The sequence below is a fragment of the Ambystoma mexicanum genome, chromosome 1p (genome assembly GCF_040938575.1).
Source record: "Ambystoma mexicanum isolate Mex_15411 chromosome 1p, UKY_AmexF1_1, whole genome shotgun sequence".
Classification (NCBI taxonomy): Eukaryota; Metazoa; Chordata; class Amphibia; order Caudata; family Ambystomatidae; genus Ambystoma; species Ambystoma mexicanum.
In genome coordinates, this window is record NC_090921.1 from 1,209,896,044 (window position 1) to 1,209,910,621 (window position 14,578).

Below are 14,578 nucleotides of genomic sequence, written 5' to 3' on the forward strand. Positions count from 1 at the left end.
AATATGTATTTGTATCAGAAATAGATATGTGTGCAATTTGACAAGGGGAGGATCCTCGGACCATAAACCTACCTCATCACTGACTCACAACCCAGTTCCCCCAATCAAGGAAGAGAGGAGGAACTGGCCAATGATAAGTTGAGAGGGTTGGGCATGCAGAATTAGCCGACCCTCCCACTTTCTAAACACATAAAAAGAGCCACTGGAAGCCAGATAGGGACTTTCTTTTTCACTTTCTGCGGAGCATTTTGACTTCAGACTTCACATCCAGAGATCCAGACTTCAAATCCATCAATCTCCAGAGACCAGAAATTAACTCCAGAATTTGTAGCAGAGAGGCCTGAATCCACAAGCTGAATCCTTTTTCAGCAGGCCTCCAAATCATTTGCAAACTATTCAACAGCCGAGTTGTTTGAATGTCAGAACCAGAGACCAGACCGGCGTGCAGTGCCGAGAACTTTTGTCAGAACCAGAGATCCAGACCGCTGTGCAGTGCCGCTAGCAGAGCTGACCCAGAAGGTAGAATTATCCAGTGAGCAGAACCAGGCCGAGACCGTCCGTGGCGAGGGAACCGTAGTTTAATCCTGACCCGATCCGTGGCGAAGTCGCATTCCTGTCCAAAATATAGTGCGAGTACCGCCAGCACTGTACCAAAACCAATCTCTTAGTTTAAAATAATCTAATCCAAACTATTTTAGCCTATTAGAACTGCCTCCTAGAATCGTGTCATTCTGTCATCTTTAAACCTGAAAACTGTTATCTGTCATTCTGAGCTTTAAAATTTCAAATCCGAAAAACTACCTTTACTAAATCGGCCGTATCTCAGGAACTGTTTGTGATAGAAGCTGAGATTCTAAGCTTTCCAACAAGCTCTAAACCGACTTGCTACTCCTCATACTCCCTCCGTAATTGCGCTCGACGCACGCAACTAAATTTGCCGCGATTTGACATTTTGCTTAATTTCAGCCACGTGTAAAAATATTTGTCCTTGCTTTCCTTTGCTGAAATTCGTTTGCAACCTGAAAATCATTCATAGAGCATTGCTAAAGTGATCCTGAACTAATACAAAGTAGCTGTCACCCACCCTGAACCTCTAGAGGGAATTAAAATCATTTTAGCATATTTTTCACTTCTTTGCATACCACATCAAAGTATATTGCCTGTGTTTCAAACTCCTACCTGTTTTCCTCTAAGCTTGCTAGGGGGGAACTGAATTATATTTGATTGCATTCCTGAGAACTGTGTGCTTTCCTTCCATCTCTTTACCTTGCATTAAGGGGGGTGGCGGAATTGTCAAAGAAAAGTGATTACATTGTCTTTTTTTTGAAGTCATATCAAGTTTATTTTCTGTACTGCATTTTCATTCATCATTGCATTGTCCTTGAAGCCATAAAAGCATTCTCAGCTACTTTATCCTCTCTATATCACTGCTAAGCCATCAAAAAGAGTGTACCACTGTAACATTATCCATTGTTGATCACTATCATCCTCACAAGTGTGCTATCAAATATTAATTTACTATAAAAGTGTGATAGATATATATTGTTTACTTTTCAAATAAACCTTTTAAATTTGCAAAACAAACCTACTTCTTGGCTCAGCAGGGTCAGGGGGATTCTGAGAGAGGGGTGTTATATAAGGGTTGTCATCCAGAGTAAACGAACTGGACATAAAAATACATCAATAAGGGCTTCCATCAGCATCCCAGACTAGGCATTGACTTAGCTGTAGTGTTGAATTGAAGTCGCTTACATGGCGTCAATGACGTCTTCCTCGAGGAAGATTTGTCTCAACTCGAGGGATCCTTTGACCGCTTTTGAGGAGATTTTTCTTTGCCTCCCGGGCTTGAAGGCGCACAGTGTTTGCTCGTATCTTTTTTTTTGTCGAGTTTTTCGACATGGGCATGGCTTTCATGAGTTTTCGAGGTGGTCAAGGCCACATTCTCAAAAACTGGAATCATCTTTACTCAGACCTTTACTCAGGGGAGGAATTCGATGAAGGCAGCGACCTATGGTGCCTTTTCCTCAATCGTCGTGAAGATGACGAGTGGTGAGAACCACTGCGTGATCTCAACCTCTGTCTTTTTACAACGAGGAGAAACGTTTCTCGACTCGTCTTTTTGACAGGGTCGAAGGGTATTTTGACCTACCTGCCGCTAATTTTCTCTTTGCTTCCAGGGCTTTTGCTGTCATCGATAGGCAGGCCTTACAGTCAAATGTAGCGTGAAAGGAACCGAGGCACCACAGACCCGATTGGGGTCTGTAAGGGACACCTTAGCCCCACAATCTTGCCACTTCTTAAACCCTGATCTTGGTGTCGAAGACGCAGATGATGCCATTTGAACAATATATTCGAAGACTCTCGATATGGAACCAAAGCGAAGCGTATCCGGAGCAATAACTTTCTTGGAAAAATGGAACTGTAGCCAACGATCGCTGCACGCGCTTTATACCATCGATGACGTCGACATCGAGACGGAGGCCACCAAGGGACATCCATCGACGCGCAGCGCCCTCTTCTGGAAAAACTTTTATAAGAAGCTAAAGCTGGATATGAAAATATGAGGAATACTTCAGAGGACACAATCCATTCGAAACTCCCACTAGTCAATAGCAGAACTAGCCCCACAAACACCCCAGCAGTGGTCCAATCAGAACCACTGACCGGAACACTCATGCATAACACACAGACACACTGAAACCAGTTTGTGGATTGGGACCAGACAGTCCCAGCACACATGCTGCCAGCAAACACACATCGCCCTCCAGTAGTGCTGTTGCAGGCATCCCTATATAGACTGTAAGTCCATAAACGGATTTTCCTGGCCTCACATGCCAGGAAGAAGGCTACAAGACAAGATGGCCAAAGGACAATCGAAAAACGTTCGATTGTCGTCACTAGCCACAGTTAGTAGTCATACGCGGTAAACGTGGTAAGGCTAAAAAGAAAAGCACCAATAAATTGTAAAAAGTCACTGCTGCCAAATTTAGCACACCAATAGTAACCAAAAATCCTCTGAGTGTAAGTCTAGGGCAAAAACAAAAGTGTACCCCATTGTACTGCATTGTAAGATGCAGTGTACAATGATAGAAAGTTACAACAAGTAATACTGAGTTACTAAAAATAGTAACAAAGTAATTAGACTAAGGGAAAAAATGTTTCCCAGTAGCGAAAGCCTGAAGGACATGTCCATTTCCCCATAATAGATGAGCAAAAGATAGTGTAGTAAAGCTTAAGGCTTCACTGCACTGTAAAATGTACAGGTCAGAATCAAAAATAAAAGCAAAAGGTTTGGGGGGGGTATATTAAAATGGAAGGAAAGGTCCAGTAAAGAGAACTGTTTCCTAACACCCATAAAAAGAGTAAAGACTAGGTGATGGGAAAAAGATTCCCCTTCACCTAGGGACAAGGTAAAATAGTTACCAAGTCTTAGCAAAACGTTCTGGGGTTGACACAGGTGAGGAAGATTTATCATAAATATGAAAATCGTATCTATCACTCCTTATAGCCTTCTAATGGGGCCTATTTTACTTTGTACGTTTTTCTTTTGTTATGACAAAGGGAGACACACCCAGTGAAACTATTGCGGCTACCAGACCCATTCTTTACATTTTGTATTTTCATCTTTGTTTTAATATTTTCAATGTCTTTCTATATTTTTCAACTGTTATTGCTGAAAGATTATTATTTGCAATCTTGTATTTTCAAACTTAAATCTTCTCTCAAATTTAGCTCCAGGTGCCGAATGAAACATGTCTGAGGTACAAGTCCTTTATTGATGCTAATGATCCACACAACTAACCACCTTCAGACTACTTTACGAAGCCATTGCCAAGGATCACAAAGCCAAAGTAAGATCTTTCACCTATTTGGTCAATATGATTTACAAGGCAATACATGTGGGCAATCAGGCTGCCACACTTGTATTTATTGCCTATTGTTTGATTGAGATAAGACAGTGCTTCAAGAGAAACACTGTATACAAGTAATCAACAGCCAGTGGATAATTCTCATGTCAGTGTTTACCACAAAAGGCAAAGGAGGTATATTTCTTAACTGTGCCTGTTTTACCTCTATGATTGTGTTGGCTCTTTGTTTGTATTCGTGTGAGGGCAGAGTGGGAATTATTGCCCCTACTCATCCTTGTTCTCCTGCAGAGCAGAATTCAATTCAGGCTCTCACAAGTATCTGATCATTGCTACTTGATTTGGGAAGCACACAGAGAGGTTTAGCGTCTTTCAGTGAAGCTAAACACAGATATGCACACCTAGTGAGCCCTAACATTAAGAGTCACAAGTAGAAAAAGGGTTGGTGATCCAGTTCAGGAAAGCAAAACATTCAGGGGGTCCATGACAGAGCTACAGTTTTGGCCTTAATGCCTTTATACAGGCAAGTAGCATGCCTATTTTGCTTTGTATATCCACTCTGTCTTAATGTAGATCACATTTGAAATGGATTGTGGGCTATAGGTGGACAGTTATGACTAGATGTTTCAATGCTGCCCGCCCGCTGGCATTATCAGTCTTGATTCTGCGCCCAGGCAGTAGTGGCGCTCAAATGTTTGTAACAAGCTCAAATCGTGAGTTCAACAAATGTCCCTTGGTTGCATACTCTATAAGAGGACTTCCTTAGATACCAGCCTGTCCAGTGCACATCACAAAAGTAACTAGGGAGTTACTTAGAGAAAAGAAATAACGGGACATGAAGTGTGCTGCTGCCCTCCACTGAAGGTGGCTTATGCTACAAAGCCTGAAGCACGAGAGGAGGCGCATTCTCTGCACTGGCAGCCATAGCGACATGAGTGAAACAGGTGAGTGGGGCAAAAGGGCCTCATTCAACCCAAAAATCAGCTAGGATCCATGTTATGGAGAGGTATCATGTCTATGCTTCATCCTCTCTCCTAGTGAGACCCACAGCACTCTTTGTTTCACTAGGAGAGAGACAAACAGTGCTTCTGGACCTTTTCCCTTATATCCGGAATGAGTGGAGTCTTTTTCCACTCATTCATTCTTATGGGATCTGTCTTTTGGAACTCTTGTTCTCTGCATTTTACCTGTCCTATGGAGTCTACTTTCCTCCATATCTCTTTTAAGGCATCTGTATTTTATTTTTACAGCCCAAAATTCTTATGGCCAGTGTTGCTGGGAACCCTTTGGGTTCTCCTTTGAGAGTCTGTCTTTCTTGATCCTTAGTTTCTACTGTTCTTAAGGACAGAGAGATACTTTGCATCTCTCCTAAAACTTTATTTTCTGAGCGATTGGCACACACAACCGTATGTGGAGTGTCAAGGGGGTATTTAGTATACCCTTCTCTCTGCTCCTATGACTTTTTAGTCACACAGACAACCCTCTAGTTATGGCTGGTGGTAGTGGACGTGTTCTACCAACTATTGTGTTATTTGTTACCGCAGAGTGTGTTCACAGTCTCAGTTGGGCACAATAGGGTCACCTAAGTACTAGATTGGTGGCTCCTTTCTTTTTTCGCCATTCCTGGTGTGGTTGTTCTTTGTTAGCCCTTCTACTATTTTGGGAAGCGGTGGTCTGTGTGTGTGTGTTTTGCCTTTGGCGGGAACCCCTGGGTGTCTCCGCCTAGGCTCCAGTGTGTCTGGTCAGGCAGGAAGTGGGGGAGGAGTTCCTCACCCCACTGCCCTTTGTCTGCCAGAGTGCTTGAATGGGGCCAGCGCTCACGAGGGGTCTGGCTGTCCTGATTGGACAGCCACCTGCACCTTTCTGTAAACTGCTCTGAGAGATTGCAAAGGAGGGTGTGCTGAAACTGTATAAAAGTTGAGGCTCCTGAAGTGAAAGGCAAGTTGACCACTGCAAACTGAAGTAACCGAAGAAGAAGAGGAACAGTGACGCCTGCAGACCCTTTGAAACGACCAGTGAAACGACCATTGCTGTCCTGGCCCCGTTTTCTGTGCAGCAGAGGAACTCCTAAGAGGATTGCGCCTTCCCTTTGACTGGTGGGAACAACCAGTCCCAAGGCGAAGTCCAATTTGAGCCATCTCCCGAGGTCCTGTGACTTTCCAGAGCTGCGAAACCCCAATACCATGAGACCTCATACCCAACTGAAGTGCATCGTCGTGGAAAGGCCGAATCCGTCCAAGTCTTTGCCGAGCTCCAGGTGAACCTCCAGAGACCCAATCTGACTCATCCAAGTCCCCTCACCAGAGTGCTGGGCGTCGGGAACCGAAGAGGATTGTCCAGGCGAATTGTGTCCTTTGTTGGTGCTGAAGAAAAGGCGCCAAAACCACAGACTGACTAGAGAAGCTGATGAAGTCCATGCCAGAGGTCCACCCCCGAGACTGCTGCTCAGAGATCCCGTCCATTTTCCTGCCTTTTGTCACCAAACCAAGGAATCTGGAGGTCAGGTCCAGCGCCATCACATCGAGGAGAATCCAGCCACAAACATTTCTTCAAACCTACCAGGTACAGGCTGATCCTAAGAGTCGGGGATGTAAAAACTATTGGGAAAGTTTTATGAAGTCTTTCCTCACAGTGGGCTTTAGGAAAACTCCACTACCAATCCAGACAGAAGGACTCCTTTAAAGTCAGTTGAGGAAAGTTGCAAAAAGAAAATGAGTCCTAACAAAGGTGGTGCCCAGGGCATTCCTGATTTCCAACTAAGGATGTCACATGAAGTACCCCAAAGGAGAACTCTTTGTGTCTCGGTTACTTGAAGTACGCGCAAAAAATGTAATGTGGTTGAGATTAATTTGTAGCTGCAAAATCTTCACCTATTACAGAGTGTGGCAAATACTTGCAGTCAGTATATGGGAGATTTTGTGCACTCTGGGGTCATTAAAATTGGCCATGCTCTATGATATGCCAGGCTCCAAGTATCAAGGTTGGGATGTTTAACTCTTCACTGCTATCCGGTTATCAGAAATCTGAGCACGGCACCGTTTTTTGGGTGAGAGCACTGACAAGTTCATGAGTAGCGAGCACCACAGTTGGCACCTGATGGCACAGTGTGTATCATGATGTAACTGGATACAAGCCATTTGGCAACCCTAGAAGGAATATGCGGTTTGAATACAGAAAGCTTCCATAAATGTGTGTCATTGCCCAGTGTCTCTTATTGCAAGCAGCCTTTGTCTTCTATTACCCTCCGAGTGAAGATCTAGCACATTTTGGAACAAAGATCCTACTAATGATGGCTCAATGACCCTGCGTTACTTTTGTACCTCAGCACATGACCCGTCCGTATTACAATGTTTCTCTTTAATCCCCAAAGCTAAATCCATTGAAATTCTGTCGAGGACTATTGGCCTTCATTTGGAAAGTTATACATTGCTGCCTTGTGCTCCTTAGCTCGAGTAACTTAAAAAGTATTCATTCTCAAATGGGATGATTGTTTCTTGTACGTGCACCCTTCAAAATATCGGTCCAGTATTTGGACCAACAGGAACTTGTAGACATTATGTCAATATGGCAAACAGAACATTCTTGAGATCTCAGCAAACTTATTGCATAAGGATTCAGGGCAGAAAGTTTCTTAGGCACAGTCTGGGCTTATGCAGTTCCTAAATTCTCTTTATTGCTGGAAATTCTGGAATCGCTGCAGTGTGAGCTAAGCAAAGTAGACAAGCATTGTGCTCAACCTTAATATGGAAAGATTTGTAGGCTTTTCAGATTGTTTTGTTAAGGTAGTGAATACCTAATTTCAATGGTTTTTGTGTACATTTAATTGCATCACTGTTTGGAATATAGGTGCTGACGTTGATATGCACTCCAATGTATCACTTTTTTAAAGTAGATTATACATATAGAAGAATTTGACTAATTGACTTTTGAGTAATTTTCAGGAGGAATTGATACAGTTAAAAGAAATTGTGAACACAAATGTTTTCACATGTAACATTTTTATAATATTGTTTGTCTATAAAATGGGGTTTCCATAATTCTTTGTTGTGCAGCAAAGTGTTTGTGACCTCACCAGCTACTGGATGGTCACAGAGACTGGGTAACAGAGGCAGGTGTAGTTGCCTGCATCGAGATCCATCTCCGGAAGATGGTAAATGGGGGATCCAAGCAGATGCGTCTCCTACAGATAGCTAGTGGGAGATCTTTTACTGGATTAGACCGTAATTGTCCAATTGCTCGATTACACAGTGCATACACAAACAAATACATGAAGGCCGATGATGGCCGTGGCAGGCCCACGGATCCATGCAAGGAGAAGAATTCCCTGTCCAGCAGATGCTCGAGGGTCAAAGTGTGACATGCATCACAGATTGGAGCTTTCAAGAAACTGGTAGCTGGCAATCAAACTCTCCTAAGGAGCTCTTCAAGCTTATTAAGTCACTATTGTCGGTTACTTTTTCTAATCTGGTTGTTACCTCTCAAATGTTATATGACTTGCTTTCTTCCTTTTTTCACGACACAATTGTCGCTATTAGGCAGAAGATCTCGGGGTCTACTCCCCAGTTGGCCAGGGCTGTGGATATACCGGTTCCCATGCCTCTTTCTTATTGTTGGTCCAATTTCTCAGTCTTTGAGGACTCAGACATTATTGTGGCCATGAAGAGTTTGAAATCTGTGTCTCGAGCAGATCCCGTTCCGCTCGGCATTCTTAAAGAGATCATCCCTTCCATTGCACTCCTGGTGTCATTGGCTGTTAATGGCTCTTTCGCTAACAGTTTTGTTCCCTCTATGCTTAAGCACACATTGGTCATCCCTCTACTTAAAAAACCCAATCTTGATTCTTCGCTCCTCTCTAATTTTCATCCCATCTCTCTTTTTTCTTATCCTAATCTTTGGTTATGCCGCTTTTTCTAAGAGGATTCTGGGTTGCTGGACCCCTTTCGGCCAGGTTTTCATCCTGGCCGGGCACCGAATATGTGTTGTTCCCTGCCGTGGGTGACCTCGCTCCGATTGTAGATCAAGGTGGTGTCAGAGCCCTGATCCTATTAGATCTCTCTGCAGCATTAGACACAATCGATCATTCCATCTTAATAGGGAAGTAAGCCTCTGTGGGTATCTCTGGCATGGTCCTCGACTGGTTTAATTCTTTTCTTTCTGACCGCTCTCAGTCACTTTCTCTCTCCCCTTTCATCTCACCATCTGTGCCCATCATTTCTCATGCACCTCAGGGTGCAGAACTGCCCCATCTTCTCTTTAATGTCTACATCCAGCCTTTAGTTAAACGTAGTCACTCTTTTGGTTTTCAGTGTTATTCTTATGCAGATGACACCCAGATCTTAGTGCGGCTCGATCCGTCTCTTTCTGCTACTGCTGAGCACTTTCACTCCTGTCTTTTAGCCATCCATTATTGGATGTGTAATAATTGGCTGTGCCTTAATGGTGATAAGACTTAAGTCCTTGTTGTGTGTTCCTCCTCTGTCTCCACCTTTTTGTCATCCGTTTTGTGGCCATCAGAATTGTGCCCTTTTCCCAGTGCCTCTTCCATTGGTTAAAGCCCTTGGCATAAAGCCATAATCTTCTCTCTCCATGGCGGCTAAGGCAAGTTCTCTGTGTCAGACCGTGCACTTTAAATTGAGAATTCTGTGCAAACTTTTACCTCACCTTCCTCCTCAGCTGTGCACTCTGGTCATATCTTCTCTGATCTCAGGGTCTTTAGACTACTGTAACTCACTTTACTTGGCACAACCAGCCTTTCCTTTGCAATGTTTGCAGATCTTGCAACACACAGCGGCTATGTGCTTCTCGCTATTCCTCTGTCTCTTCAATGCTCTCCTTTCTTCATTGGCTGTCAGTGCCCAAACGGGTTCACTTTAAGGCTCTCTGTATTGTTCACCTGGCTTTTTACAAGACTGAGCCAGAATATTTGCAGGTTAAATTACATCAGTATTTTCCACCCTGCTCTCTTCGCTTCGCTGCTGCTCTGTGTATTTTGTTTCCCCATCTCAAGCATTCTCGGGTCGGGGCTGTTCCTTTTCTGTGGCGGCCTCACATCTTTGGAATTCTTTTCCTTGCTCTCTTCATAAAATTAGGGATCACCTGCTTCTTTCGCCACACTTTGAAAACTGTGTTCTAGGTTCCGGCTGTTTCTCTTTCAGCCTCCCCATTGTTTCTTGTCCTCCAAGCGCAATGATGTGCTAGTCAGTGTAGGCATCGCTTTAGAAATAGACATAACATAACAATGGGATCTGACATGCACAGAGGTATGGTAGGCTTACAACTGCTGCCTTACTACTCTTCAGGGCTACATTCTTTTTTTTTCTTTCATATCAGATGGGGCCACTTTGTTTTTACTTTTGCAGCAAGTGTGTGTTAGGCAGATTTTTCATATGTATGCCAAATTCTCTTCAGCTGTGAGACCCCCAGCACTTTTTGCTGGACCTCTGGATTTTTTGGTCTGTCTCCTGAGCGAGTGGGAATCTTTTTCCCCACTCGATCATTCTTTTACTCTCTCTATGGGAACCCTTGTTCAGTACCTTTGTACTTTATTTTTATGGAGTCATGTCTTCCTCCATATTTTGCAAGGCATCTGTAATCTACTTTTGTAGTACACTGCACCCTTTGTGCGGTGCTACCAGGAGCCCTTTGGGCTGCCTCTTGTATTTTCTTTTCTTTTCCTTGTGGGAGGGATACTTTTTATCCTGTCTACATTTTCCATTGAGAGATCAGCAGACCCCACCTTATGTGGAGTCCTGAGGGGTTACTTAGCATACCCTTTCTCACTGCTTCTGTAACATTTCTGTTATGGTGACAAGTATAGCTGAATGGCTGGTGGTAGTGGACGTGTTCTACCGACTCTTGTGTGATTTATACCTGCAGGCTGTGTTCACGTCCTGGTAATGCACAGACGGGTCACTATTGACCCAAAATGGTGGCTGTATTATTTTTTTCGCCATTTTTTGTGCAAGGTCAGTGCCTCTACTCTAAACTTATTGAGTGTCCATTTTTTTCTAGAAAAACATCAAGGTAAATCAACGAATTTGCGGTGGAGGTCCTACGGGAAAAACCTTGTCCAAAGGCAATGCGATCCTAAAAACATGATTTAGTATGCTTGCTCTCCTATGAGGGCATGTTTATACATTGGCCCAGGTATGTTTAAACTTCTTTTAAAATTTTCAAACGTGTTTGACTCCGCCCACTCCCATCCACTGTGCGGTTCTCACCCCAAATCCTCCTGGCACTTTTCCTATGGAATGTTCAAAGCATCTGCAGACTGCAATAATAGAAAGAATGACCCGGCAGCGCTTGCCGGTGCATTATCAGCCATTTTGCAGGCGTATCCGACAGGCGCACGTATTACTCGGAGAGTGTGTAAGGCTGAGTAAACGGGAGGTCTCAAATCCGGGATCTATAGTGTGAACACAGATCTGAGCAGCGAGCACTTAACAATATGAGCTATCTGACCAGCTTTACAGATGTTCTGCATAAAGCAGTTGCAAAATGCTCTATGTGTACGCCTGCTAAAAGAGCGCTGGTATATTTGCAGGCGGCGCAGAACCAAGTTTTAGGCACAGGGTACAATGCAGAGACTCTTGCATTGTGAAATCCTGCTTCCAACACAATCCCTCAATAACCCTCTAGAGAGAAACTGAAGCATGCAAACTATAAAGTGGGTGAGCGGCATGTCGCAACGTCACTACCGACCGAGTAACATAGCGTGTTGGGCTCAACACAACTCCCACCCCCAAAATTTGGCATTTTGAAACATACGCTACATTTCACAAATGCAGCTTAAGACACCACAATTCTCATTTCAACTCACCTGACACTTCATTTTATCTAAAGTACAAATCAATGCAATGATGTGAATCTGCAGACCAAAAATGACCTCAAGGCGCCCTTGCGCTTTAGCTGGCGCCAATCCCTCCTTATTTATCAGCGGTATGCAATGCGCGGTTCCCCAGGTGTTTCGGGCCACAACTTCCTAGATCCCCCCCATCCTTAACTATGCTGGGTAGGGGGTTTAAGTTGGAACCCAAAACATCTGGAGAGCCAAACGTTGAAGACTCGTGATTTACAAACTATTTGCTCTCAGCAAGGCCTAATGAGGTTGCTACGCTGGGAAATTAACAAATAGTTCAGTCTTATTGCGAAATCTACACTTGTGATACTCAGTCTTTTGAAAATTGATTCTTTTGAATTTTGAAACTGATGCCCCCGCACCCTGGGGATGTCCATCTTAAAGTAGTTGAACTAGAATGTACAGAAAGAGAGGCTACAAAGCAAGGCGCGCGACTCTATGGCACAAAAGGAGGAATCCTGCTAGACAGCTCCTGGCCCTGAACCCACCACCCCACCCATGAGCGGCACTCACCCTATGCCATTCAGCTCGTCCCCCGGAGACACATAGTCCTCGTCCTCGCTGGTGAGTCCCAGCTCCGACCCATAGCACTGATGCACAATGTGCCAGAGCTCGCGGGGAGACAGGGTCTGAGGGAGAGAAGAGGGTTGGGTTACAAAGCAGGCCCTTGCACAGCAACCCGCTGTCTGCAGCCAGCATCACCACAACAATCGGTCACACACTCCTTCATCTCTGCCTTTTGACGAATTTCTTTCATGCCTGTTAATAGACTGGGTTAGGGAAAGGTCAACAACACACACAAGGAAAATAAGAGGAAAGGCGAGTACTGGAGAAAGACAGGACAGTGTATGGGGGTATCAAATGAAACACGAATAAAAAAAAAAAAAGAATAGGAAAGCAATTCGTCAAAAAATCATTTGCCCAAAAAGGCCAATTTTAGCCAATATTGAAGAATGAGAAAGTCGTCAAATCAATCAAATTTATTGGTTCAACTAAAAGTCAATCAAACAATTTTAAACATAAAACCAATTTGCATGCTTGCAGAAAACCAAAGCAATCTAATGGAATACATATATACAAAAAATTACGAAAATGTAAAACATCCTCTGGGTAGAACAGGAAAAAGGGGGACACGCAGAAAAAGGAGCAGATGCATCGTAGATAATTAATAATTATTTGCAGACCTGTTTATAGTAGAGGCCCAACTAATCAATGCCCCCTCAAGCCACGGTAGAAACTCCCCTACTCCAAGCTTTCAGCATATAAGTAGCCAGCACAAATAACACCACCAGGCTTGCGGTGGAGTAAGCCCAGACAAGAGCCTCCTGCAGAAGGGGTAACCTCAAATCACGCAGAAGGGGTCTTGGAGCACTGCACATAAATGGGGAGGTACTGCTCACACAAAAACAGAAAATGTGCTATTGTTTCTGGAGGCAAAGTCACTCATGGAGGTAAGCCCTTGCCACATTACTGTTACCCTATTTAGTGAGAGAATGCCAAAGCGATATTTGACATAAAGCGGGAGTATCTTTGGGGATCAGATATTGTCCAAGTAGGGTTTGATACCGTTAAGCTCTTCAGATCTTGATAAAAGCTCCTGCTAGGGCTAGATATTGCTGGCTCAAGTTTGACAGCAGTAACTGCTCCCCAGAGTATATCCTTAATAAAGGGAACACCTGATGAGGAGATCAATTCAGAGGTTGGCTAAATTTAGCAAACACAATAAATACGCCTTCGGTATGATTAAACCATAGTAGGAAAGTAGCACCTCTCAGGCCCAAAGATTCTCGGGCATGTTTCTTATGTTTTGAGTCGTCCTCCACCCCCCCTCCCCCCCGCACCCTAAGCCATAAGAGCGCAATGGGCCGGAGTGCCGCATCTTCCTGAGTCAGTATATTAGAAGAACACTGTGGGATGTGCAATCCGTTATTAACAAAGGTGTACTGTATCTAACAAAGTACAATTTGCGTTAGTGTGACCCCATAACTCAAGGGCAAAGAAAGCACTAGAAGCAGCCGTGGCCTGCTAAGTCTTTACAGCGACAGGAACAACAAACCCCCCTTACAAGTTCAGAGGTGTGAGAAAAATGTGGCAGTAATTCCATTACCAACACTTTGTGGATGGCAACAGAATAAGCAAACATTACAGTTTTGGCCTTGAAGTGGAGGGTTTACCTTCAGCAGGATACTGTACATAAATCCCCATGTTTAGATCCAAAAATCAGCAGACTTACCACAGCAGAATTGCTGCTCATGGTAAATCCAAAGAAAGGATTACCACTGTTTTACCATCACTCTTAATCCGGCGGACAGAGAAACAGTAACAGCAAATGAGTCCACAGCAAAACCGCAAAACAACTGCCAGAGTAGGAGGCCCAGTGTGCCCTTAGAATCTCTGGCGAAAGTGCAAGATAACCCTCACCGCATTTCAGGGCCTGTTTGCTTTTCGCAGTATAGGGCATCCAATAACCCACGAAAGAGATGCCGTCTCTACCCCGAGGTAGTCGTAGTGGTCGACCGGCCAATTCCAATGGTGACTCAACAATGACTAGCTTATGCCTTAGGGACCGACCTCTTCCCGATAACTAGCACCTTGGTCTTGGAGTTGTTAACCACAAAACACCTTTCCACACAGTATCTCTGAAATCTACTCACCAATTTGATAAAGGCCATTTTTAGTTGGGCAGAAGTATGTTATGTTAATAGAACTTGAAGCGCGTTACCGGATCGTAGGGGACGGCGTGGAACATAGGGATGAAACTTATCCCAAAGAAAATAAATCTGCCCACACCTGATGGTAAGCACAATGACACGGCAGAGGGACTTGAAGGCTATTCTTTGTTTCACCGGGAGCC

At 44.1% G+C, this 14,578-nt stretch overlaps 1 protein-coding gene across 9 annotated transcripts in view; it reads right to left on the reverse strand.

Annotated features, from left to right (window-relative positions):
• GRAMD1A (GRAM domain containing 1A) overlaps window positions 1-14,578 on the reverse strand; it is a 1,703,145-nt gene that overhangs the window by 165,606 nt on the left and 1,522,961 nt on the right. For all 9 annotated transcript variants that reach the window (XM_069604938.1, XM_069604939.1, XM_069604941.1 and 6 more), the window contains one exon: window positions 12,238-12,353. In XM_069604938.1, coding sequence (XP_069461039.1) covers window positions 12,238-12,353 — 116 coding nt within the window. The remainder of the gene's footprint in view (window positions 1-12,237; window positions 12,354-14,578) is intronic.